Raw genomic sequence first — 26,352 nt, forward strand, 5'->3', positions numbered from 1 at the left:
ACTGGAAAGAGCATCTTAAAAGGATGGGAATAAGCAGGGGAGGGAATTTGTGAGGGCTTGGAATAGGAAAATGAAACTCTCAGAATTTCCTGGTGTTGAAGAACCACTCAGAAATGGAGAACTTCAGGTGGAAAGAAGTAAATACCCTCCTGGATGCAAAGGATTCGTGTTTCAATGCAGGCTTTCAGCAAGTTGTTTGGAGCCTTACAATACTCTCTGGTACCTCTCTCACTCTCATGGTTGAGAATAAAGGCGGAGGCCCCATGCCCTGAGCTCACCCTCAGGCAGGACCTGCCCTGAGCACAGCTGGGCACTGCTGATGGCACTGAGGGCTGGCCCTGCCCCCCAGCAAACTCACAGCTCCCTCTGCCCTCTCCTGTGCTCCAAGGCCACACTGAACTGCCCCTCAGCCTTCCACAAGAGCCATGGCTGGAGGAGGGGACAAGGCTGAAAGGAGCTTTGGAGGAGGCCCATGGCAGCAGGATCAGCCCCTCACGTGTCTCCTTTCATGCTCAATGTCAAAAGCCCAGAATAGGCCCACTCTCCTGAGACTCCTGTGCGGGGTCGTGCCTGTTTGTGGGGATGATCTGCTTCCACTAATAGCGCCTGAAGACATTCCTGGGCGGGTAGGCTGCCTTCTATGTGGCAGTGCAACGTGCTGCCCTGGAGGAGCTGGACACGTGTGCTGTGGCCCAAGGCAGCAGCTGCTATTCTTACCCCAGAGAGACTCAGTGCAGCACAGCTCCATTGCCAGCTGAAAGGTTAAACATCAGAATGGGGCCCAGCACCGTGGCCATGGCCATTCCCTGCTGGGATGTACTTCCAGAAGTCAGTCGGGGCTCCTTGGGGTGGATAGGGCTTTTCCCCTCTCTTGCAAACCAACACAAATGCAATGCCTGTGGACCCAGAAGACCATCTTTTGCTTTCCAGATCAGCAAGAGGCCCCAGTTCATGAATCCCTTCCCTGGTGAGGAAAGCAGAGGCTCCAGGAACAGCAGCCTTGCTGAAAATCCTGTCCCCTCTTGTGGCCAAGTGGGGCAGCAGCAGCCTGTTGAACGTGTTCAGATCGAATAGATCTGGGTCCTAATGTATGAGATGTGACCAGCTGAACTTCATATATTGTGACTCTTGTTGCAGGAAAAAATTGGTAAGAGAGAGTGAGGAAGAGTAACCACAGAACTGAGGTGGGGTTGAAACAGTGCTGGGGATTTCAGAAAGGGTCTGGGAGGAGGAAAGCAAGATGGATGTGTGCAAGGAAAAGAGATAAGTAATAAGACAGTAGAGGATGTGAGGGTGGAAGAAATGACAACTCAGAACAGGTTTGGGGACAAAAGGTCAGGAGAAATGTGAGGGGAACTGCTGGGAAACATTACAATGATAATCTGCAAATGACTAATTCATACCCCACCTCTGAAATTCTTTTTAAAGCCTAATTTTAGTTTTGAAGAAATAATTTTCTGTATTTATTCTGTTGTTTCATTACTGCTGAGGAGGTACAAGGCTCGTCACTCATGCCCAGGCAGTGCTGAGCAGAGCTGTCTGCACTGCAGAGAACCAGTCCTCAGGCAGCATTTCCCAAACCTGGGAACACAAGCTGTACTGGGAGGGCAGAGTGAAAATCCAGACCTTCCCAGAGGCCTGAAGAATTCAGGGGCTACTCGCAGGTGGAGCCTGGAAGCCCCCAACATGACCAGACCTCACCTCAGCTCCTCAGGCAGGGCAGGTAGCTCGGGTTGGGGTCCAGCAGCCTCAGGAGCTCCTTTTCTCTCTGGCAAAGGGTGGTGGTGCAGAGTGGTCCAAGTTTTGAGCTGTTGCTGTGGCCCACCCCACAGAGACCTAGCTTGTCACTCTTTTGGAGCTCACCCTGTGGCATGTGTTTTATGTAGGATCATCCAAGAAAAAAAAAAACAAAACCTGGAGCTGTTCTGCTTTGCACAACTGATTTGTGCTTCAGAAGCAGCAAATTGTATTCTTACCTTGGCACATGAGATGAATGCAGAAAGCAAATAAAGAAATAATTAGTCTGACTCACAAGGGAATCTGTCTTCCAATATAAAATAATGAAACCTTTAATAAATTTCCTAAGGATGCAAAAGGAATTTTTCTGCAAGAACAAGTTCAGAAATGTCGCTAGAAAAGTCTGCTGTGTATCCTGTTGGCAACTTCACTACAGTGAGTGTCACTCAGAAAATTCTGTGATAATCCACAGGGTTGTCTTAGTCTTGAAAGCCTAATTTTTAAAGTGAGCAGATTTATAGAAATTCCATATCAGTTTATTTCCATTTAGAGCACTGAAATCTGCCCAGAAGTAGGATTTGTGCATCTGTCCCAAATGAGTGCCAGCCGAGGAAGACACCACCCCATTGCTGTCTTTTTTAGGCTACAGTTGCTGCTTGTGCTAATATTATGCACCTAATCCTAGTTCTCCTTCCCTCCCCCTTTTGCCACTTGCCTTCTTTTGACTTTGTCTTACCCGGAGGCGTCTTAGCCTGCCCACCCCACTCCCCTGCTCTGTAACAGGAGCTCCTCAGCTGCTGTGGTGGGTGACAGAAAGGACATCCTGAATGTCACCTCCTAGGGCAGCTCTTCCGCCGGCGTTTTCTGGGAATGTGAGGAGTCTGATAAACAGCTCTGATACTGAATGGAGAGTTCTCACCCCCAAATGAAAGTTTGCTGCTTTACCTGTCTCCCCACGGCTCTGTGAGCTGGTCTGTGCCACTCTTGAGTCTCACCCACTGTCACTGAGAGGGACACAACTTGAGAAGCATGCCCAAGCACAGCTGCTTGTCTCCAAGCCTGTTCCCTGTGTGACATGGCATTAAGGGAGCTGATAGCACATCAAACGTATATGTAAGCAATGAACAGATGCATGTAGGTTGTATCTTATGGAATATCTACCATGGTTTATCAGGGTCTGGGCACCAGTCACCCAGCAAATTGATTTGGTTGAAGTAGGGCAGAGTAATCACCAGCAGTTACCCACCACATGCAGGACTGCCTTTCTTCCACCTTAGCTGTAATATGTGCTCAGAGGAGCAGCACATCCATGTGGAAGAGGTTTTACAGCAACTTCTGTGAGCCAGAGAGAAGCTTGAGAATAGGATCCATGTTTACCCCTGAAAGAATTTTCTACCAAGGTCATCGACATAGAAACCAAGAAAGAAAGAAGGATAAATAAGAGAAACCTACAACTGCCTGTTCCAATGAGCACTTTGCTTGTCCTTTGTGACCAACGAGTAAAGTGTAAACTTACGAGTTTTGTAAGAGCATGTGTGTTGTAATAAAACATGTACATACAGCATGCGTGCTGTAATAAAACCAGTCTGAAGCCTTCTGAAAACGGAGTGTTGCTTTGTATTGTGACTGTCTCAACTACGGCACATCCATACAGATCCTGCTCATTCCTGGTGGCCCCCATGGCCCTGAGCACATCTCAATTCCTTGTCGGGCATCAGAGACCCTGACCACGTGAGGAGGAGCTGCAGTGACCTGTCCCCACACACAAGGAGACCTCTGTCTGTGTAAGGCACCTGAGCCTGCTCTCCAGGCAGGAGGTTTCCTACTGCAGCAGAAGCTGAGCAGCCCCGAGCTCTCTCCAGCCTCCCAGGGCTCACTAACAGGGTGTGCAAGGGGATCTCTGTTGAAGAGGATATTTGCTCTATCCCATGACCATTACAGGCTCCACGTGGGGATACAAATAGGTCACTGAGACCTGAGAAGGCCAAAGGCTTCTTGGGCTTCATATAGAGATAGTAGGAATGTGCTTGGGCTTGTCTCCTATTACTGGCAGGGACACGGAATGCATTGTTGTTTTCAGTACAGTTTCCCAAGTGTAAGTTGTTTTTTCTCCATTGATATGACATTTTTCACCACCTTGAGATGGTTTGTTTTCTAGAAGGCCTTACCACCTGAGTGGAATATCATGCAGAGCCTGGGTGTCTGAGGAGAGTGGGATGATGACAAATGTCTTGGGTGTGAGAGTCTGCCTGTTCCTTTGGACTCACCCAGGACAGCCATTCAGAGAGCCACACAGATCACCGAAGGGTTTGGGTTGAAGAGACCTTTAAATCTCACCTAATCCAATCTCTCTGACATGGGCAGAGACATCATGCAGTCTTACTTCCTTCAGTGTTGTGATATTGTCAGAAATAGCCCACAAAGGTGATGCTAATGCTGTATCATACACATATCTCTGAAAAATCATGCCTGGCAACTCATAATGAAAAAAAAAGTTTGAACCACAACCCTAAATTCCTGTTATGGACATGGAGAAATGCTCACCAGCATGCAGTTACCACTGAGAATATGTCCAGCCTGTGGTAATGAGAAGAATCTCCTGTACTCTGCCTGCCCTGCTGCTCCTCACCTGGTGGAGCTCCTTCCTGATGTGATGTGATGCATTTTGCTGCCCCAATGAGTTCCACAGACCTCTGACTCTGCCTGCAGGTCACTCTGCTCTTCAAGGACTGAAAGCAACCAAAGCCTGCTGCTTCTGCCGAGGACATTTCAGCTGAAGTTCATGAGAAGCAGTATTATGGATTTGGTGTTCAGGAGGGATATGCTTTGGCAAGTGGCATGGAATTAACTGTCTGTTAATTGAGTGAAGTGAAATCAAAGAATTCACTGATAGCCATGGAGTGGCCACCTGGAGGGAACACCTGGAGACTTCCCCAGCCAGAGGGATCACCTTGGAGGGCCGTCTGTCTTAGGGAATCACAGAGCATATAGCCTGAGTAGCTTCCAGGGGCAAAGACTACAAAAAACCATTCCTTTTCCTGCTGCAAAACCTCTGCCCATACAGGCCATTCTTGTGTTTCCAGTTCATGAGCTTGGTGAGTCTGAACAGGCAGGAGGGGGAGGTTCCCAGTGGCCAACACACAGCCCCTGCAGGAACTTCCTCTTGCCCTCCCCAGCCTGGCTGCTGCCTGGCTAAAAAGTGCCTCCTCACTCCCTATCTCTCAGTTAACTGCTGGGATAGGGGGAACAAAATCCACATCTTAGGCCCTGGCAGAAAGGGAGCAGCTGTCTGATCACTGTCTCAAGAAGGATCTATTTTCAGCACGACTGAATCCTTTCTCCTCCATGGGGAATGTGCACCTTGACGACACTGCATTGCTGTGCAGCACAGTCTGTATCCAGAGATGGCTTCCAGCCTGCCTCCTGCCATCCATTTATCTCTGCTGTGGTTTGCTTCTGTGAAGTTCAGTGAAGTTCACCCTGAAGAGATGGAAATAGAATGGACAGGATATTAATGGTTGCCCAGGAAACATTGCTTTTTTTTTTTTTTTTTTTTTTTTGCTTTGAGGTGCTTGCACTTCTTTCAAAAGATTCCTTCCCGGACAGATTTACAGATTTCTCCTTGCTGTACCTGGATACCTGGATAGAGGACATATGGCAAAGTTTACCCTGAAGTAATTTTTTGGGATCTAGAGAGTGAAACTACAATGAAATCTGAATCATCCATTTCAGATTAGAGACTACTTCTTTATAAGAAACCACAATACCAGTGTCATATAAATGGTACCTTGGTGAAAGAGAAGAGCTGTATAAATTAAACTAAATCCAAAGCAGATGCTCAGTAGCTTAGACTGCTTTTCAGAGATGCTTATGACAGCTGACCAAACACTTCACTTTCCATGAGCTTTATGTCATATACTACACCACGGAATGCTGGGTTATTTGCCCAACCTTTTCTTTGCACTTGCTCCTGTCTCCTCTTTCAGCTTCCACAAATGTAGTGTCCTTCCCCTGTAGACATTGACTGAGAGTTCATATACTACCTGTATTCACAATGCATGCTCTTACAGCTGCCATTGCTTTAGCCCTAATTTCCTTCAAAAAGATATTTAAAAACAACTCCAAACACTGAAAGAGAAGTTCTTGCTTTCTGTGTTCTTATTTCATTAATGCAAGAGGAAAAAATGAAATGAGTATGAATTTAGAGCTTTCAAGTGGAAGTAGGTGATGTTTTAACATTTTATCTTCTTTTTACAACTTAATCAGTGATACAGATAAGCATGGCAGTAAGATTTGAGTCTCTGTGATTCTACAATTGCCATTTAAAATTAAGTGCTTCCTGTGTTAAGGACAGTGTACAGCTGGGCACTGGTGAGGCAAAACCCTGAGGTCAATCTGGGACCCAATGACACAAAGCAAGGGCAAAGCCCTGAACCTGGAGAGGAACAAGCCCAGGCACCAGTAAATGCTGGGTGCTGACCAGGTGAACAGCAGCTTTGCAAAGCAAAGAAATGGGGGGCTCTGGGGGACAGCAAGTTGAACATGTGCCAACAGTGTTTCCTTTCTGTGAAGAAGGTGAATGGTGTCTGCATTAGGAGGAGTGCTGCAGCAGGTAGAGGGAGGTGATCCTTGCCTTCAATTCAGCACTGAGGCCACACAAGTCCAGTGCTGAGCTCACCAGTACAAGAGCTACTGGAGAGATCCAGAAAAAAGCCAGTAACATGAATGAGAGACTGGAGCATCTCATAAGAGAAGGCTGAAAGAGCAGAGACTGTTCAGCCTGAAGAGAATGATCAGGTGAATCATATCCATGGATATAAATACCTGGAGGTGCACAGAGGATGGAACTAAGCCCTTTTTATTGTTGCCCAGTGACAAGACAAGAGGCAATGGGCACAATCTGACATAGATTTTCCCCTGTGAAAATCTGGGAATACCTTTTTTTCCTGTAAGGGTGACTGTGCACTGGCACAAGTTTCCCAGAGCTATTGTGAAAGTGCTTGGAGACATTCAAAAGCCATCTGGATGAAACAATCTCTTTCACTGCTGTGTTCTGCTTCACAACCCTCTTCTGAGATTTGGACCATTTTCAAAAAAGGTTTTATGTTCTGCCACTGGACTATGGGGACCTTCTGACTCTAAATTCAATCCCCAAATCACTGGTGAGTGTCAATACCTGGAGACACCTCAACTCATTGACTGCTTCCCATTCAAACCAGACCTTCCCTTGGCTGCCTGCCCAGAGCTACCTGGCTGTGTGCCTCACTCCTGCCTCTTGCACAGCTGGGTCCACATCCTGCACAGCACAACAGCAAAAACCCAGAAGAGCTCTCTGAGTAGAATGGCTTTGTTGTTGGCCACTGGAAAGGCAACATCCCCAAAGTCAGGTGATCCAGCCCAGTACTCTCAGCTATAGAATCATAGAATCATGGCTCTAGGTGGGTGGGGCATGGGGAAGTGCACTGATCTGCCCTTCCCATATTTTTCCCATTTTTATTTTTTCTCCTGAGAGTCATCTGCTGACATATCCTCATGCATCCCAAAATGTCTCAGGACATCAATCTTTCCAGTCTCTCACAGGAAAGTCCTGGTTAGCCAGAACTGATGATAAATGATGGAGAGCAGCTGGGCAAATTCTTCTCACAGTTCCTCAGTGGCCTCAGGTGAATCCTGTCTGGTCTCACAGACTTGTGAGTGTCTAAAATCAGCAGGTTGCTGACTAATTCCTCCTGGATTGCAGTGAGTCCATTCTGCTCCTCTACCTGACAAACAGCTTAAGGGGCTGGTTGCCGTGAGGATAACCACTCCTTCTGTTGATGACTGAGGCAAAAAAAGGTGTTTAAGTACCTCAGCCTAAATCTGACAGGATATAAATCAGCTCACATGGCTGTGCTCTATTCCTAAAACAAGACCAGTCTCTCTCCAGTACTACCAGTAAATCCCTTTCCCCTCTCTTCATCAGCATTGTCCGGGTACATCTGCCACCCCCAGTGCTCTGGTATACCCATGGTATTTTGGACTAAGTGTGCAAGATATTTGTAATGAAATGGAAGTGCTGGACTGAGGATGTATCAGGTAGAGAGCATCTGGGACTGCATGCGACATGATGTGTTTGTGCATACATCCCATTATTTCAATAGGTATTACTGAAAAGAGGATTTTTCTGCCATTTGTAAGTAGGTGCACTGGTTTCACTTAGAAGGCATTTCAAATCAGTTATTCTTCCTAGGGTTGCAGGCATTGGTTAAAGAAAAGTTGCCAGCAAAACCAGGAGTGTCTTGCTCACTGGCACTAACCTGCAGATCAAGAGTTTCAGCAGGTTTAACCCATCACAGGGTTCACTAGAACAGTTTTTAGAGACTCTCCCACTTATTTGCTATTTGAAGTGTCTGCAAAGTGGCACACAGGCACATGCCTCTGTGTGTGTGTGTGTGTGTGTGTGTGTGTGTGCCCACTCTTCCTGATACCCCTAAAGCTGCCTCACATCTGTCAGAGCCATCAACTTAAAAGGTCCAGGTAGAACCCAGCCTCCCCCTGCTGCAGCATTTGGCTGACCACCCTGCTGTGCCATCACCCTCCTCACCTCTTCTACATCTGCACTTCTGCTTTTGAGGTTAAACCAACAAAAGGTTTTAATAATGCTAATTTATCTTTTAACACCCTGTTTCATCTATTGTACTACTGGGATAGCTGCAGCACACACATACCAAGCAATCCATCCCAGGTCGTGCAGTGAGTCGGTGGGAAAGCCAGCAATAAAATCCATAAGTCCTGAATCCAAGTTCTTTAAGTGCTTTGACTAGTCCAGATTCCCTCCTTAACACCCTTGGAAGATTGTTTATAGAAGATGTATTCATATAACCACTAAGACATCAAAATTTTCTAATTATATCTAGTCATGTCAAATGACAATTATGCCCTTAGTTCAGTTTGCCAGACAATGCTTTACCAAAGAGGGTTTGCCAAAATATTTTTGACCGAAGAAAGAGTAGGCATCTGTAGCATCTGCAGGCGAGATCGTATAAAATGTCCCTGCAACACGTCTGCCCTGGCTCCACAGAAAGCTCCAAGGTAAGAGATGGGGTCTGCAGGCTGCCAGGAAGGGGATGGCAGCCTAATGTGCCACCACATTGCTGCTGCCTCTGGTGCTCCTGTGCAGGAGGGGACTCCGTTACAAATCTGTTTTCAAGGCACCTGCATGTTTTCACTCTTGGTTTTTGTGCAGCAGCAATTTGGGAACTGGCATTTCTGTTTTACAGCACTGACCAGCTGCCAGCCCACAAGCCACACATCTGGTGTCACGAGAGGTAAGAAGCTGATTTACTAATTCTTAGGGGCAGAGACAGATCCTTTTGGGTGGGGTGTCAGGAAGGTTCACTGGTTCACCCTATAAGCAAACCTGGTGGGATTGCAGTAGAAAGTGGTGAGGGTGCCCAAGGCTGAGTTTGAAGCCTCTGAGTACTGATGACAGAACAGAAAATCCCCATGGGGACATTCTTCCCTTCTGCTTAACTGACCTTACATAAATCAAGGAGTGCTGCCTTCCCATCTTTGCTACAGCAGGAGGCGAATGGGACCAGATAAGCACAGCAGGGAAAAATGCAAAATCCTGTATTCTGCTTAAGAATGTACTAATTATTAAATCATCTGAACATACAGACCTTCTAACCACCTTTGTAGAGTGCCAGAATTCTCAGCTTTCTTAGATATCCATTTTCTTACTCCAGACAAAAAATATATTTATCACCTAAAGAATAAAGAGGCAGTAAATTTTACTAAAGTAGCTAGAGGGTTTTCAAGTGCAGTTGGCTAAATTTAGGTACCCTAAATGTTTAATAAATCACTTGAAGAAATACTTCAAAAAAAAAAAAAACTTTTAAGAATTTGTGTGTTCCTAGAGTTTTTCAGTAAGTATTTATTTGAGATCTTACTAAAGCCTTGGAAATTCCAATTTCAGTGATTGAATTTTATTTTACCTAAGTCAGAACTTTGGGGCTGAAATTATTTAGGTATTGTAGTGAAATGTGAAAATGCATAGAGCAAATTAATTGTGGCAGAATATTAAAAGGTCACAAAGCCTGAATTTCTTTTATTTTTTTCCAGTAGAGAACTTCATTAGCAAAATTTATTAACTACCCCCTACTTTTCCATTATCATTAAATAGGTGAATGTCCCACAGTTTCATTGTTTTCCAAGACTGTAGTTCACCTACACTACAGTTTTTCAGTAATTTTATTTCACTGTTCATCCTTTTAACAATTTCTTCTATTTCCATTCCTAATAGTGATGTCTTACTGAAACTTGTTCAACAAATTCACTCTTGTCTTACAGGCACAGCATCCTTAAAGCACCAAATCCACAGTTCTAAAAAGGTCATCAATGAATGTTTGAAGACCTAAACTGCATCCATGAAAGCCTCTTATTTTGACATAAAATTAGATTCCTGATTATCTCATGTTAAAATACCCTGAGTATGAAGAGACACCAAGGCACAGGATAAAATTTTCCCAAATCTTACAGAATAAATAATTAGTACCATATTTTTTCTCCTCAGAATTATCTGCTGACATATCCTCAGTAAAGTGCAGACATGGCCTCTGGAGATGCCGAGATGGCTGTTTTTGGGGAGGCGGCTCCTTACCTCCGAAAATCGGAAAAGGAGAGAATTGCAGCTCAGAACAAACCTTTTGATGCCAAGTCATCTGTCTTTGTGGTGCATCCCAAAGAATCCTTTGTGAAAGGGACAATCACGAGCAGGGAATCGGGCAAAGTCACTGTCAAGACTGAAGGGGGAGAGGTGAGTCAAAAACAAGGCTAAAGGACAACATTTTCTTCCCTCACTGGGTTCTTAGCTGACATATGAGGATCTTTTGTTTCCTTGGCAGACCCTGACCGTGAAGGATGACCAAATCTTCTCCATGAACCCTCCCAAGTATGACAAAATCGAGGACATGGCCATGATGACCCACCTCCACGAACCCGCCGTGCTGTACAACCTCAAAGAGCGTTACGCAGCCTGGATGATCTACGTAAGTGGCAGCAGCAGCTTCCTCTGGGCAGCCTCAGGAGCTGCTGGGCCAGGCTCAGGGGAAGCCAACGTGCTGTGTCCCTTCCTCACAGACCTACTCGGGTCTCTTCTGCGTCACTGTCAACCCCTACAAGTGGCTGCCGGTGTACAACCCCGAGGTGGTGTTGGCCTACCGAGGCAAGAAGCGCCAGGAGGCCCCTCCACACATCTTCTCCATCTCTGACAACGCCTATCAGTTCATGCTGACTGGTGAGTGTTTGACCTCCCTCACAGCAATCTAATCAAAAAAGCCCTGCTGATCTCACTGGAGCATGTGACAAGCCAGCTGGAACCACCAAGAAGCATGACTGTGAACTTGGTCGATTTATGTAGGAAACAATTTCAAGTGAAACTGACCTAGGAGCATTCATGAACTTCTCATGGTGAATTATTTGTACTTTACTGTTCAAAATTCTACACTCTCCTACTGCAGAAATAGTCCTTGACTCAGTTTTCTATATTTTTTCACTCATAAGAAAGAAAAAGTAGTTTTTTCTTGTATTGTGAACTTGGGTAGGTACTTTGGTTTCATTTCTTGAGGAAAATTATGTGAAGGGCAAGTGATACACAGCTTGTCTCAGGTCTGGATGCCTCTGAGTGTTCAATATATCCATTTGGGCTTATGTTTAATACTACTAGGACATAGAAGGGAATTCTTGGACTTTTTGAAGAATCCCCAACTTCAGTTTGCAGTTTTACTTCTCATTCAGCTTAGCATTACCCAGGTCAGCTGCTAACACATCTCTCATTGTTCTGCTTTCACAGATCGGGAGAACCAGTCCATCCTGATCACGTACGTACACCCCCTGCGCGGGTCCCTGCGGGGCTGCCCGGTGCCAGGGCACCTCCTGCCTGACCACGCACCCTCTGCTTCTCTCTTGCCTTTGGCAGCGGAGAATCCGGGGCTGGGAAGACTGTGAACACAAAGCGTGTCATCCAGTACTTTGCAACAATTGCAGCCAGCGGGGACAAGAAGAAGGAGGATAAGTCATCAGGCAAAATGCAGGTGAGTGAGGAAGGACAGACGGAATGCTTGGCCTGTCATTGCTCTCTCAACCAAACACAATCACTGAATAATTATGTCCCTGCAGGGAACGCTTGAGGATCAAATCATCAGCGCCAACCCACTGCTGGAGGCCTTTGGAAACGCCAAGACCGTGAGGAACGACAACTCCTCACGCTTTGTGAGTTTTTGCTTAGCATAAGATCTCCCCCCATCATGGCAGCACACACGATGCCTGAGCAGTTCTTCCTGCAAAGGAGACGTCAGCAGAACACATCCAGGCTGACCTGCTGCTGCTGCTTCTGCTTAACAGGGCAAATTCATCAGAATCCACTTTGGTGCCACAGGCAAACTGGCTTCTGCTGACATTGAAACTTGTAAGAGAGTCTCCTGGATAGCTCCCATCCCTTCCCAAATTCCCACATCCAGGTACATTCTCCCAAGGATCTAACTCTTTCTACCATCCTCACCAGATCTGCTGGAGAAGTCCAGAGTCACTTTCCAGCTCAAGGCAGAAAGGAGCTACCACATCTTTTATCAGATCATGTCCAACAAGAAGCCAGAGCTAATTGGTAGGAGACATCCCTGAGCTTTTGAGAGGAAAATCTCTGAGCAACATTCAATTATATTACAAGATTACTTTAATTTCATCCATGAACACATTTGTTTTCAGAAATGCTCCTCATCACCACCAACCCATTTGACTTCCCTTTTGTAAGTCAAGGTGAGATCACTGTTCCCAGCATTGATGACAAGGAGGAGTTGATGGCAACAGATGTAAGTAATGTACAGAACAGGACAACAGGCACAGATCATACATCAGATAGCATGCAAATATTTCACTTTGTTCATTGTATTACCAGAGTGCCATTGACATCCTGGGCTTCACTGCTGATGAAAAGACAGCCATCTACAAGCTGACAGGGGCTGTCATGCACTATGGGAATCTGAAATTCAAGCAGAAACCAAGAGAGGAGCAAGCAGAGCCTGAAGGCACGGAAGGTATTATCAAACTCAATAATTAACCTTCTGTAAGCCACTACATATGTGGAAGACAGCAAAAGTTGTTCACTGTTGGGCTTTAGATCCCAAGGAAAACAACCATCCAGGAAAAAAACAACTGTCCATTGTCTTTAGTACACCAAATTCCCTGATTTCAGGATTTACATATCTTATGCTATGAACAATTAATACTTTAAATTGGTCTTCATACTCTTTCAAGAATAAGGAGTTATGCATGTTCCTTTAGTCATATCTTTGCTGGAATATGGCTTGTAATTGTGAAACAACCCACTGATTCAGTTCTAACATCATACACATACCTTCACCTATCAGATGCTCAGGGAAGTCAGCTGTGAGAGGTGTTATTTCATTCCTTTCCTTTGTTGGCACAGGGCCTACAACCCCTGTCTTCAGTTCTGTGAGCAATGTCTCCTCTTGTTAAAGGACAAGGCAGGTAGGGAACACCACTGGTAACAGGATGAAGCCAAACAAGTTTTACTGAATGTCAGAAACAAAAGCTCAGAAAAGGCTGTAGGCTGTGGATCTGAAGGAGAACAGAGATATTGTCTCTGTGTTCCACTCTAACTATTTTGTGGTTTTAAGCACTTGAATGTAGATCAGTACCTGACTGTTGTCACTGCAGCTCCTGAGCTGCGTGTGTACTGCACACATTCAGACTAGCAAGCTTCAGTTTTCAGTTTTATGCCAGGAGATTTTTGGAAACTTCATTACTTTCTGCATTCTGCAGTAAAGAATTTCAAACAGAAGTTTTTTTAGAAAAGCTCAATATGCACAATGGCAAGTGTGATGTTACAAAGATTCCCTCCATGAGAGTCAATCAAAAGTTTTCAAAGAACAGAAATCGGAACCCTTCAGCCTTTAGGGAATGCTCCAGGATTCAAAGCCTATTGGACATAAAATTCTTCCTTTTTCCTCTGGCTTTTCAGTTGCTGACAAGGCTGCCTACCTGATGGGTTTGAACTCAGCTGACATGCTCAAGGCCCTCTGCTACCCCCGAGTCAAGGTGGGGAATGAATATGTGACCAAGGGCCAAACAGCACAGCAGGTAAGAAACGTGTTGTAACCTGTACCATGTGTAGAATGACTATCCTCTTGATTCTCCTCTGCCTCGTATTGTAACTCCAGGTATTTTTGTTTTTCCTGTAGGTGCACAATGCAGTGGGTGCCCTGGCAAAGGCGCTTTATGAGAGAATGTTCTTGTGGATGGTTGTTCGTATCAATGAACAGCTGGACACGAAGCAGCCCAGGCAGTACTTCATTGGTGTCCTGGACATTGCTGGCTTTGAGATCTTTGATGTAAGTAAGATTTGGTAAGAGCTATTTGGAAGTGACAATTGAATGTTACTATCAATTTGAGAGACATTTTTAAGGAGAACATAATATTATCACTTGACTATTGATATTTGTCTTTTTTAAGTAAAAAAAAAGGACCTTTCAAAGGACTTGTGCTATTTCAAGATGTGCAAAATCAAAGGTACAAAATTGTCCAGTCAAAAAAGTTCATTGTTTATATGATCAGGCCCAAGACAGTATAAGAACATGTGATCATGATAGTTCTAAGCTTGGGTTTTTTCTCCCTGTAACTTGCTCTCATTTTAAACAGGATGTATAATTTATCTTTAAATTTTTTCAGTGAAAAAAATTTCCTTACAGACAATTAATTTGATCCTTTTCTCTTTTTCATAATGTCAGAAAAACAGACTGAAGAAATGCATGGGAAGTCAAATTAACTGCATTCCTTATTTTTAAAAGATGATGTCTTGCAATTACTACTGCATCTTCAAATATGTGTCTTTCTTATTTTATATCCAGTTCAACAGCTTTGAGCAGCTGTGCATCAACTTCACCAATGAGAAACTGCAACAGTTCTTCAACCACCACATGTTCGTGCTGGAGCAGGAGGAGTACAAGAAGGAGGGGATTGAATGGACATTCATTGACTTTGGCATGGACCTGGCTGCCTGCATTGAGCTCATTGAGAAGGTGAGTTTCTTAAGCATCTTGTGCAAATCAGTTACATGCATGGATTCTCTGTAATTACTTGGTCTCATTTTCCAAAGGGATCTTCTATGTTCATGTTTCCCTTGTGCTGGGTAGCCAAGAGCTGGAACAGCACTCCAGATGTTTCTTCTCAGAGCTGAGTAGAGGGGAAGGATTAACTCCCTTGAGCTGTTAACAGCACAGTGTAGCCAAGGACGAGTTGGTGGCTTTGCAGCAATGACTCTTGTTCAACTTGTCCGACACATCTGTGTGCACTCCGAGTTCCACTGAGTAAGAAGGTAGTGCTCTGATTTTACAGAGCACATTGTCAACACAAACAAAATTAATTTCTATTTCTTTTATGAGTAATTTTGTGTTCAAAAATGTACGTATCAGTGTGATCAATCCCACTTTCTAGAAGAAAATAGAATCAAATAATAATATTTTCTAATGTGTATCTCAGTCTATGTTCCATTACTGTGCCTAGATGAAGATCATTATTGCCTTGAAAGATAAATTACAATTGGTTTCTTCTTGTGATTTCTCCCAGCCCATGGGCATCTTCTCCATCCTGGAAGAGGAGTGCATGTTCCCCAAGGCAACTGACACCTCTTTCAAGAACAAGCTCTATGACCAGCACCTGGGCAAGTCCAGCAACTTCCAGAAGCCAAAACCTACCAAAGGCAAGGTTGAGGCCCACTTCTCCCTGGTGCACTACGCTGGCACAGTGGACTACAACATCACTGGGTGGCTGGAGAAGAACAAGGACCCTCTGAATGAAACTGTCATTGGGCTGTACCAGAAATCATCTGTGAAGACCCTGGCTTTACTCTTTGCCAACTATGGTGGAGCAGATGCAGGTTGGTTCTTTGAATTCCATGTTTTCACTGATGTACAGCTTGCAAAAAGGAACAAAAAAAAGGCAAAACCCCCAAAAATCTGTTTTATTTTCAATTTAGCTGAGGCGAGTGCTGGTGGTGGCAAGAAGGGAGGCAAGAAGAAGGGTTCTTCCTTTCAGACTGTCTCTGCTCTTTTTCGGGTACAGTAGAGAGTTCACTATTTCTTCCTAAGATGAGGTGTAAACCCACTAATTACTACGGCTAGTCTTGTTTTGGCATGGTTCTGTTAAAAGATTCTGAAATTCTTGGGCCACATTCTGCTAGGAAGAAATCCAGTCAATCTACTCATACTTCATTTCACTTAATGCACAGTTTTTCCATTTGTTTAAGGCTAGGATTCATCTCACCATACCCTACAAAATAACTGCATAATCTAGACATTAAGAAATCTGCTTGTTGTTTTTTCCCTTTGGCTTTCAGCAGGGAAAACACAAGGGTTCTACATAGTCTGCTCCATATGACCCAGCTTAAAAGCCTACTGCAGAATGCTCCACACTGCCTTATAGGGGCACTGCTTTATCTGTCTGGGTACATCCAATGGAAGATGGATATCCTTTCAAATGAAGGCATTCCACTAGACTCAGTGAAATCTATTAAAATTGTATCTTTAAGAGTACAGTCTTTCCTAAACGTTGCTCAGATTACTGAGTTAATTATAGCATAGATCTGTGGAAAGTCAGAAAAACTGGTGCAGAGAGCTTGAGGTCAGGGTTCTGCTAGTTTTTGTATAGTATCTCATTTCAGAGGACTTGATGCCTACAGCAGAAATAATATTTGCTAATATCAGCTTTTCTTAATGACTCTCCCAGGAGAATTTAAACAAACTGATGACCAACCTGAGAAGCACCCACCCCCATTTTGTACGGTGCATCATCCCAAATGAAACTAAAACACCTGGTAAGAGACTTACATGTGTATTGAAGGTTTTCAGTGTGGTGCAGCTCTTCCCCACTGTATTACAGAACATGGCATGTATTTGTGCTCTGCATTGCCAGGTGCCATGGAGCACGAGCTGGTGCTGCACCAGCTGCGCTGTAACGGCGTGCTGGAAGGGATCAGGATTTGCAGGAAAGGATTTCCCAACAGAGTCCTGTATGCAGATTTTAAACAGAGGTCAGAATTCATCCTCTTACTGGATCACCTTGTGCATCTTAAATAGCTTTTGAGATCTAGCCTTCCCCTCCTGTGCCTAAAGTCTTCTCTAAAATTTCAGTTTTACAAATGCTGTTTGTTCTCAACAGTTCTTAAGACTCTTTCTTGCCATGTACACACCAGCTGGTCTCAACAACAGACCTCTTCATAGTCACAGAATCACTTAGGCTGGAAAAGACCCTTAACATTCTGGAGTTCAAAGCAAGTCCTTCCATTTTCTTCCTCAGATACAAAGTATTAAATGCCAGTGCTATCCCAGAGGGACAGTTCATTGACAGCAAGAAGGCTTGTGAGAAACTTCTTGGATCAATTGATATAGACCATACTCAATACAAATTTGGTCACACTAAGGTAAAAGATCTATTTCAAGTGCTACATGGTTTTGGTTTGCATGGCTTGATACTGACACTCAGATACTCCAGATAGCACATGAAATGATCCAATAAGGTATAAGAAAGAGTGTAAAATAAATCAACCAGATTCTTGATTACTCGACACTTGAATAAATTGAAATTCATGATTATAGGTTGATTTAATTAAGGGTTAATCAAGTTCCTAATTTAAGACCAAGTTTTAGAATAAAAGAATCAATTGTGAATAAAAATAAAAGAAAAATGTCTGGCTGTTAAAGTTCCTCAACTGCAAGTAACCAGAAGCTTGGAGTTTTTTATAAAAGACTGTCTGCCACCACATATATTCTTTGTGGTTTTGCTTTTAACTTCAATTGTATTTGTCATTGGGGGGAGCAGGGTATCAGGTTATGTTAAACAAGTACAGACACTGCACCTGTTTCCTTGTTCTTATCTAAGGTGTTCTTCAAAGCTGGGCTGGTGGGCCTTTTGGAAGAGATGAGGGATGAGAAGCTGGCACAGCTCATCACCCGCACCCAGGCCAGGTGCAGGGGTTACCTGATGAGGGTGGAGTACCAGAAAATGGTGGAGAGAAGGTAGACATTTCTTCAAATCAGGTTCACTGTACTTGACTTATTGTGTCATCATGGTGTAAATATTGGATATTAATTTGACTTATCTTTCAGGGAATCCATCTTCTGCATCCAGTACAACATTCGTGCATTCATGAATGTCAAACACTGGCCATGGATGAAGCTGTTCTTCAAGATCAAGCCCTTGCTGAAGAGTGCAGAGTCTGAGAAGGAAATGGCCAACATGAAACAGGAGTTTGAGAAAACCAAGGAGGAGCTTGCAAAGTCTGAGGCAAAGCGGAAGGAGCTTGAGGAGAAAATGGTGAAACTAGTGCAGGAGAAAAATGACCTGCAGCTCCAGGTTCAGTCTGTGAGTACCACCAGTAGGCATTATACTAATTCTACTGTGACTATCAGGTTGCTATTTACAAGTACGTTTTCAAACCACATAGAAACTTTGATTTAGTTCAGGTGAATTGTAATTCGTTCAGTGGTGCTCTCAAAGGTATAACTGGCTTCTATAAGGACTGTGAGGTATCTGTAGTCAAAATATTACTAGGGTGACATTTTTCTACAGTGTATGCTGAGATATTCTTCTGATCATGCACTTTGATCCAATGTTTGATATTAGAAGAAAATATTGGATTCTATACCCTGTGCAAATACATAAATACTCATGTCTTCAGGTAGATTGAAAAGGAATTTACTTGGTTCTAGCCTTTAAGCTGGCTGTTTCAAAACTAATAATATAAAATCAATTCTATATTATATGTCATTCTGCTGGAAAATGAATCAAATTTTAAACTAAAAAACTGTTATCCAAGACCCTGCACTATGAAGATTAAGCATCTCAATATTGCCTGAAAAAGCATATCCCTAAAAATGGCACCTCCCTACCAGGAAGCTGATGCTTTGGCTGATGCTGAGGAAAGGTGTGACCAGCTCATCAAAACCAAAATCCAGCTGGAAGCCAAAGTCAAGGAGGTGACTGAAAGGGCTGAGGATGAAGAGGAAATTAATGCTGAGCTGACAGCCAAGAAGAGGAAGCTGGAGGATGAATGTTCAGAGCTGAAGAAAGATATTGATGACCTTGAGCTAACACTGGCCAAGGTGGAGAAGGAAAAACACGCCACCGAAAACAAGGTATGAGGTAGAACCTGTCACTCGCACTCTGGAAAGTCTTGTCTTCTTAGAAAGTTTTAAGCACCATTTTCTGTCTGTGCTTGCTCCCTTCTTCTCAAAGGTGAAAAACCTGACTGAGGAGATGGCAGCTTTGGACGAGACCATTGTGAAGCTGACAAAAGAGAAGAAAGCCCTCCAAGAGGCCCATCAGCAGACCCTGGATGACCTGCAGGCAGAGGAGGACAAAGTCAATACTCTGACCAAAGCCAAGATCAAGCTGGAACAGCAAGTGGATGATGTAAGCACACAAACATAGAGCAGGAACAGGACAGGTATGGAGTCCAGCCTGGCTGGCAGAGCCCTGATGGTCTCGTTGTGTTTAGCTGGAAGGGTCCCTGGAGCAAGAGAAGAAACTGCGCATGGACCTGGAGAGAGCTAAGAGGAAACTGGAAGGAGACCTGAAGCTGGCCCAGGACAGCATCATGGATTTGGAGAATGATAAGCAGCAGCTGGATGAGAAACTGAAGAAGTAAGTGTGGCTCTGGGACTCCTGAGTGCTGGGCTGCAGCACTTGTCTCTTTTCTTTGAGCTCTAACGTGGTTCACTTGGCCCAAAGGAAAGACTTTGAGATCAGCCAGATCCAGAGCAAGATTGAGGATGAGCAACTTCTAGGCATGCAATTTCAGAAGAAAATCAAGGAGCTGCAGGCAAGTCTCTGTTCCTCCCCCTGCCTTGCTCAGGCTCAGCTCAGGCAGGAGGAGGGCATGGGTGTGAAGGGTCCCTGGTGTTCTGCAGGCCCGTATTGAGGAGCTGGAGGAGGAAATTGAGGCAGAGCGAACCTCTCGCGCTAAAGCAGAGAAGCATCGTGCTGACCTGTCCAGGGAGCTGGAGGAGATCAGCGAGCGCCTGGAAGAAGCAGGAGGTGCCACAGCAGCTCAGGTGGAGATGAACAAGAAGCGTGAGGCAGAATTCCAGAAGATGCGCCGTGACCTGGAAGAGGCCACGCTGCAGCACGAAGCCACGGCTGCCGCCCTGCGCAAGAAGCACGCGGACAGCACAGCTGAGCTGGGCGAGCAGATCGACAACCTGCAACGCGTGAAGCAGAAGCTGGAGAAGGAGAAGAGTGAGATGAAGATGGAGATTGATGACTTGGCCAGTAACATAGAGTCTGTGTCTAAAGCCAAGGTACACAATTATTTTTATTAGGAATTTGTTAGCAATGTCGTATTTTTTCTTTAATCTTATATTATTAAATTTTTATCAGTTTGTATTAAAAATGATTTCTTCAAATCTCATATGTAGATGTGTGGGTGCATGTACAGTCCCAAGATATCAGCTGCATTTTCTGGACATATTTTCCTGCTATAAGAAGGCAGGATCAAGGCATTTACTAATTTTTTTATGTGCAATTCATATCTAGGCAAATCTGGAGAAGATGTGCCGCACTCTGGAAGATCAGCTGAGTGAATACAAAACAAAGGAGGAGCAGAATCAGCGCATGATTAGTGATCTTAGTGCTCAAAGAGCTCGTCTGCAGACAGAATCTGGTACAACCCTTCCATCTGTAATTTGGAAATGGGAGAACCCCATAAATTTCTCTCTTGGCTATTCAGATTTTGTCTCAATTATAAACTTTTTCAGGTGAATATGGACGCCAGGTGGAAGAAAAAGATGCTTTAATTTCTCAGCTGTCTAGAGGGAAACAGGCTTTCACCCAGCAGATTGAAGAATTGAAGCGGCAGCTAGAAGAAGAGATAAAGGTGAAGATACTCACGTTACACATGAAATAAATATTTGACATAATATTAGTTTTTGTGAAGTGTCCAAGGCTTCAAAAGGTGATCCAATTAAAAGTTCAAGCCATCCCCTTAGATGATGCAATCTAGACCCCTGCAGTGCAGGACTCCCAAGTTTTTATGAGGCAGACAGTTAACCACTATGTCTTTGGGATGTATATCAGTGTGTAAGTTCCAGTAAGAGAAACTTCCAAGGAAACACGTACTCCTTATTGCCATATTTTTACCACCAGGCCAAGAATGCCCTGGCCCACGCCCTGCAGTCCGCTCGCCACGACTGTGACTTGCTCCGGGAACAATATGAGGAGGAGCAGGAGGCCAAGGGGGAGCTGCAGCGAGCCCTGTCCAAGGCCAACAGCGAAGTGGCCCAGTGGAGAACCAAATACGAGACGGACGCGATTCAGCGCACGGAGGAGCTTGAGGAGGCCAAGTACGTGAGCATTGTGTGGAAGGTTGGCAGATACCAATAAGGGAAATTTTAAGACACCACTGAGATTTTCAAAGGCAAAAGCCCAGTAGAAGGCTGAGGAGTTATATGAAACACAAAAACACAAGGAAAAGAGGCTATGTGACAAAGAATGCAGGAGAAAGGACAGGTATGGGATTGTGCAAAGTGCAAGACTGTAGAGAAGCTGTGGCTGCCCTATCCTTGGAAGTGTTCAAGGCCAGGCTGGACAGGGCTTGGAGCAGCCAGGTCTAGTGGAAGGTGGCCGCAGCATTAGTGGATTTTTGATGTCCCCTCCAACACAAACAATTCTGTGACTCTATGATTCTATGATGACCTTGGGAAATGAAACAGGAAAAAAAATGAATGATTGGGATAGGATCTGCACCATGTGCATTAGGACAAAATACTAAAGAGGGCCTCAGTGCTCTGGTGAGTATGATAATCAACATCCACCAACATTTCCAGTTAAAAACTTTACTTACCACTTCCCAGGAAGAAGCTGGCCCAGCGCCTGCAGGATGCAGAGGAACATGTTGAGGCTGTCAATGCCAAATGTGCCTCCCTGGAAAAGACAAAGCAGAGGCTGCAGAATGAAGTGGAGGACCTGATGATTGACGTGGAGAGATCCAATGCTGCCTGCGCTGCTCTGGATAAGAAGCAGAAGAACTTTGACAAGGTCTTTTGGCCTCCAGCACCAGCACTCCTGGCCAGAGCACGGCCCCGTGATGACCACAGCCCTACTCACAGCCCGTTTCTCTGCAGATCCTGGCAGAATGGAAGCAGAAGTATGAGGAAACGCAGGCTGAGCTGGAGGCCTCGCAGAAGGAGTCGCGCTCTCTGAGCACGGAGCTGTTCAAGATGAAGAATGCCTATGAGGAGTCCTTGGACCACCTGGAAACAATGAAGCGGGAGAACAAGAACTTGCAGCGTAAGTCCCTCTGCTCCTCACTGGCCTTTCTCACTATCAGCCAGCACCACCATTGTTCATGGGTCTGTGCCTGCAGGTCTGCAGAGATGCCTGTCACCTGGGTGGGACAGGGCCCTTCCCATTCTGCTCAGTGCCTGACCATGCCATTGATCTTTGTTCCCACAGAGGAGATTTCTGACCTCACGGAGCAGATCGCTGAGCAAGGAAAGGCAATTCATGAGCTGGAGAAAGTCAAGAAGCAGGTTGAGCAGGAGAAATCTGAAATCCAGGCTGCTCTGGAGGAAGCTGAGGTACATGACCACAATCACTGGTGTCTGCAGTAAAGATATGAGGAAATAGGGCTGAAAAGGCCTGGGTTGGCCTCTCTTCTGGCTGGGGTGTGCAGACGGTGGAGATATAACGAAATATTTTGCAATTCTTTAAAAGGAAGCAGTAGGTTTATTGGTGTTATCAATGTTTGTGTCCATTTGTCCAGGCCTCCCTGGAACATGAGGAGGGGAAGATCCTGCGCCTGCAACTTGAGCTCAACCAAGTGAAGGCTGAGATTGACAGGAAGATAGCAGAGAAAGACGAGGAGATTGACCAGATGAAGAGAAACCACCTCCGAGTCGTGGAGTCCTTGCAGAGCAGCCTGGATGCTGAGATCAGGAGCAGGAATGAAGCCCTGAGGCTGAAGAAGAAGATGGAGGGAGACCTGAATGAAATGGAGATCCAACTGAGCCATGCCAACCGTGTGGCTGCAGAGGCACAGAAGAACCTGAGAAATACACAAGGAGTGCTCAAGGTCCATTCAGCAAAGCTACAGAAAGAGAAAAATTATATCCCTGACATTTTTGTCACTCAAGTCCACACTTTTGTCTTTCTTTGCAGGACACCCAGATCCATCTGGATGATGCTCTCAGGACACAGGAGGACCTGAAGGAGCAGGTGGCCATGGTGGAGCGCAGAGCAAACCTGCTGCAGGCTGAAATTGAGGAGCTCCGGGCAGCCCTGGAGCAGACGGAGCGGTCGAGGAAATTGGCTGAGCAGGAGCTTCTGGATGCCACTGAACGTGTGCAGCTCCTCCACACCCAGGTCAGGGCAGGGAGCAGAGAGCTCTGTTGACACTGACCAAACACAGGGGGTTGGAATTTACCAGAGAACCAGCAGCACTAGAAAGGCCTCTCTGCTACTGTCCCCAAGGAAAGGCGTGTTTTGCATCCATTCCCCAAGCCCACACCTGACATTTTGTAAACAACCATTGTAACAATAATTCCAGGATAAGAATTGGAAGTTGGAAGGGGAAAGTCTTTGTTCAGGCAGAAGGTTTCTTATGGCAGGTTTTAGAATTCAACTCTTGCCATGTCCTTCCCATTGCACAGAACACCAGCTTGATCAACACCAAGAAGAAGCTGGAGACGGACATTGCCCAGATCCAGAGTGAAATGGAGGATACCATCCAGGAAGCCCGCAATGCTGAGGAGAAGGCCAAGAAGGCCATCACAGATGTGAGTTGGACACTCCTGGCATTGCTGAGGATGAATGTACTCTCCCCAAAATATCTCCAGTCCCAAAATGGCTTTGACCTTTTGCTCTGATCAGGCGGCCATGATGGCAGAAGAGCTGAAGAAGGAGCAGGACACCAGTGCCCACCTGGAGAGGATGAAGAAGAACCTGGACCAGACGGTGAAGGACCTGCAGCTTCGTCTGGATGAGGCTGAGCAGCTGGCACTGAAGGGAGGGAAGAAGCAGATCCAGAAGCTGGAGGCCAGGGTGTGTAGGGCTGGGGCTGTGCGTGAGTGAGCGTGTCCTTGGAGAGACATTGGCAGGGAAGCTGCAGGGATGGGCTTGTCCTTGCAGGTGCGGGAGCTGGAAGGGGAGGTTGATGCTGAGCAGAAGCGCAGCGCTGAAGCCGTGAAGGGCGTGCGCAAGTACGAGCGGAGGGTGAAGGAACTCACCTACCAGGTAAGGCAGGAGCTCTCCTGCTCTCACAGGCCTTTCTCACAGTGAGTCACATTTTGCACACACCATCCCCAAGGGGAATTGCTAACTTCATGTGGTGCAGAACCAAGAATTGACTCCCTTTCCTGTTTGTCAAACACTCTAGTCTGAGGAAGACAGGAAGAATATTCTCAGGCTGCAGGATCTGGTGGACAAGCTGCAAATGAAAGTGAAATCCTACAAGAGACAATCCGAGGAGGCTGTAAGTATCCCTCTGAGTGCTTGGCAAGAACCCCTTTCCCAGAGGGTAGTTTGGCCACTGAGGAGACAGATATAAGAAATTTAGAAGATGCCAATGGACATGCTCACCAATTTCAAAAGCTTTCAAATTCTCTGAAGTAGACTCATAAAGTAGACTCTCCTTTGAGAATGAAAACAATGAGCCCTTAAGAAGTCTACTGAGGAGGGGAATTGCACATAACATTTTTTTGGATTAGAACCACAAAGTAACCTGTAAGGACTTCTATGAATGATATCGGCAGTACAGTTTATAAAGAAATTTTGGAAATACCTTATTTTTAGAATTTTGATAGCAGACAGGGAAGGTGTTCATAGTCCCACCCCAAAGCACTTTGCATTCCGCTTTTAGAATAGTGCAAGGAACCTTTGCTTGTTTCTGGGCATGCAGCAGTTGGGGATGAACTGAGGGTCCTACAGCCCCTGAGTTTATGATTCTCGGAAATGATTTATGATTCATTGTGGAAACAGTCCAGCACAGAGTAGGGCTTCTGGTTCAGTTAAGGGGATATGTGAGAAAGACTCCAAGATCTTATCAGGCTCACTGTGAGACTTTGTACAAGCAGTGGTGGGTGGAGTTTGGAGGTTTGTGACTCTGCCCAGGCCAAGGTCCAGGAGGAATGAAAACCCCAAACTTCTCACCACTGACTTCTTCTCCCTCCCAGGAGCAGCTGTCCAATGTCAACCTCTCCAAGTTCCGCAAGATCCAGCACGAGCTGGAGGAAGCCGAGGAGCGGGCTGACATTGCAGAGTCACAGGTCAACAAGCTCCGAGCCAAGAGCCGGGAGTTCCATAGGAGGATAGAAGAGGAAGAGTGAGAATGTCACAAGGCACCAAAGTGACCCGAGGGCTGCACAAAATGTGAACCTCTCGGTCACTTTCCTTCTGCCATGAGCCTTTGTACCCACCTCAGTGTCTAGTGAATAAAGACTGTAGTAGATTCCTCTGCATACACACTATGGCCAGTGCTTTTGTTCTTCTTTGGGTTTTGTTTTCCTCTAGGTATTGCATTGCAGAAGAAGTATTCTTACTTTTCCTCTCTGGGAAAAGGGAGAAGCTGGTGCCAGTGCTGGATTGAGGATCTGCAAACTTAGAGGCTGGCCATTGCTGTGGAGACTCTTGAAAATCCAGCCTGTGCTCTCTCCTGTCTCCAGCAGCTTTTTGTCCAGCTCCTGCCTTCACATCCTCCTAATGCTTCTCCCATTGTCCTTTCAGCACAGCTTCTTTCCCATGGGAGAGTCAAGAGAGGGTGATCCTTTTGCCTTTTCCTTTTCCTGCTCTTGGTTGTGATGCTGGCTCTCACAAACCCTAAACACCAGTTTAGGTTCAGTTTGTCAACAATCTCAACACTGAAGGGAGATTGAAACTGACCACTCTGATATTTGTTTGTTACACCCATGACAGCAATATCCCAAGGGCTCTCACCTTACCTGGCTCCCAAGTGCAGCCTCACCAGCACACCAGCTCTTGCTGGGAAATCCAGGTTGATTCCAGTGTCACTAACAAGCATTAATGAGCAGAATCTGTCAGTGTTGTCTGTGGAGAGAAATGGGAGAGGGTTCTTTAGGACTAGACATCAGCTTTCAATCCCAGATCTTCAGAAAGCCTTGCAGAGATGCCAGACTGGTACTTCCTTCTCAAGACACTTCACAACTTTTCCCAAGGGCTCCTTAGCAGATTCCTAACCTTGTTCCTCCCTCCTCATTCCCTGCAGTCTTTCTCCTTGCCTCACAGTGTGCATTGTTCTCTCACTACAGCCAGGGCCTCATGGCATTGAACCTTTGCATACCCAAGCCCACCTAGAAGCTGGCTGCTCCTCTTGGGAGCAGTCCCACCTGAGGTCATCTCCAAAGTTTCAAGTGGGTCTCGGTAGAGTCCAGATGGCACAAAAAAATCTGTGAGTATCTCTGTTGGCTGTAATTGCTGGTACAAGCACTAACTTCAGAGACTCAGGGACAGGTGCACACCCTGAGGCAGGACCTGCCCTGAGCACAGCTGGGCACTGCTGATGGTACTGAGGGCTGGTCCTGCCCCTCAGCAAACTCACAGCTCCCTCTG

General features: G+C 45.5%; 1 protein-coding gene and 1 long non-coding RNA gene across 4 annotated transcripts; one reads left to right on the plus strand and one right to left on the minus strand.

Annotated features, from left to right (window-relative positions):
* Nucleotides 1-2,041: 2,041 nt before the first annotated feature.
* Nucleotides 2,042-16,709, minus strand: LOC128797852 (uncharacterized). Its single transcript, XR_008434252.1, has 6 exons — nucleotides 16,620-16,709; nucleotides 13,130-13,276; nucleotides 12,668-12,754; nucleotides 10,422-10,520; nucleotides 9,399-9,484; nucleotides 2,042-5,217 (listed from the first exon to the last, which is right to left on the minus strand). It is a non-coding gene; the product is annotated as an uncharacterized LOC128797852 (long non-coding RNA).
* Nucleotides 10,328-25,244, plus strand: LOC128797843 (myosin heavy chain, skeletal muscle, adult-like). 3 transcript variants are annotated; one of them, XM_053960746.1, is made up of 38 exons: nucleotides 10,328-10,534; nucleotides 10,623-10,766; nucleotides 10,858-11,014; nucleotides 11,570-11,597; nucleotides 11,696-11,810; nucleotides 11,896-11,988; nucleotides 12,121-12,184; nucleotides 12,281-12,379; nucleotides 12,481-12,584; nucleotides 12,671-12,809; nucleotides 13,757-13,875; nucleotides 13,977-14,126; nucleotides 14,643-14,813; nucleotides 15,361-15,674; nucleotides 15,780-15,849; nucleotides 16,519-16,606; nucleotides 16,705-16,822; nucleotides 17,089-17,212; nucleotides 17,671-17,807; nucleotides 17,898-18,153; nucleotides 18,684-18,926; nucleotides 19,027-19,203; nucleotides 19,289-19,434; nucleotides 19,522-19,612; nucleotides 19,701-20,090; nucleotides 20,326-20,452; nucleotides 20,547-20,665; nucleotides 20,935-21,131; nucleotides 21,642-21,825; nucleotides 21,912-22,077; nucleotides 22,243-22,367; nucleotides 22,553-22,861; nucleotides 22,948-23,151; nucleotides 23,439-23,564; nucleotides 23,659-23,829; nucleotides 23,917-24,021; nucleotides 24,164-24,259; nucleotides 24,960-25,244. In XM_053960746.1, exons 1-38 carry the CDS (start codon nucleotides 10,328-10,330, stop codon nucleotides 25,110-25,112), a joined length of 5,826 nt encoding a protein of 1,941 aa, XP_053816721.1. In that variant the 3' UTR covers nucleotides 25,113-25,244. The 3 variants fall into 3 exon arrangements, with proteins under 3 accessions (XP_053816721.1, XP_053816720.1, XP_053816722.1); XM_053960745.1 differs by having other exon boundaries at nucleotides 15,361-15,670; nucleotides 15,770-15,849; XM_053960747.1 differs by having other exon boundaries at nucleotides 15,361-15,655; nucleotides 15,770-15,849.
* The last annotated feature ends 1,108 nt before the right edge of the window (nucleotides 25,245-26,352 follow it).

This window comes from Vidua chalybeata, chromosome 19 (assembly GCF_026979565.1).
Source record: "Vidua chalybeata isolate OUT-0048 chromosome 19, bVidCha1 merged haplotype, whole genome shotgun sequence".
In the NCBI taxonomy this organism is placed as follows: domain Eukaryota; kingdom Metazoa; phylum Chordata; class Aves; order Passeriformes; family Viduidae; genus Vidua; species Vidua chalybeata.

What these genes read in the sequence shown, in the direction of transcription:
- LOC128797843 (XM_053960745.1), top strand. Translation starts at nt 10,328, where the DNA reads ATGGCCTCTGGAGATGCCGAGATGGCTGTTTTTGGGGAGGCGGCTCCT. An exon ending in ACAAATTTGGTCACACTAAG is followed by an intron (nt 17,213 to 17,670) that starts GTAAAAGATCTA and finishes TTCTTATCTAAG; the next exon opens with GTGTTCTTCAAAGCTGGGCT. An exon ending in AGAGACAATCCGAGGAGGCT is followed by an intron (nt 24,260 to 24,959) that starts GTAAGTATCCCT and finishes TCTCCCTCCCAG; the next exon opens with GAGCAGCTGTCCAATGTCAA.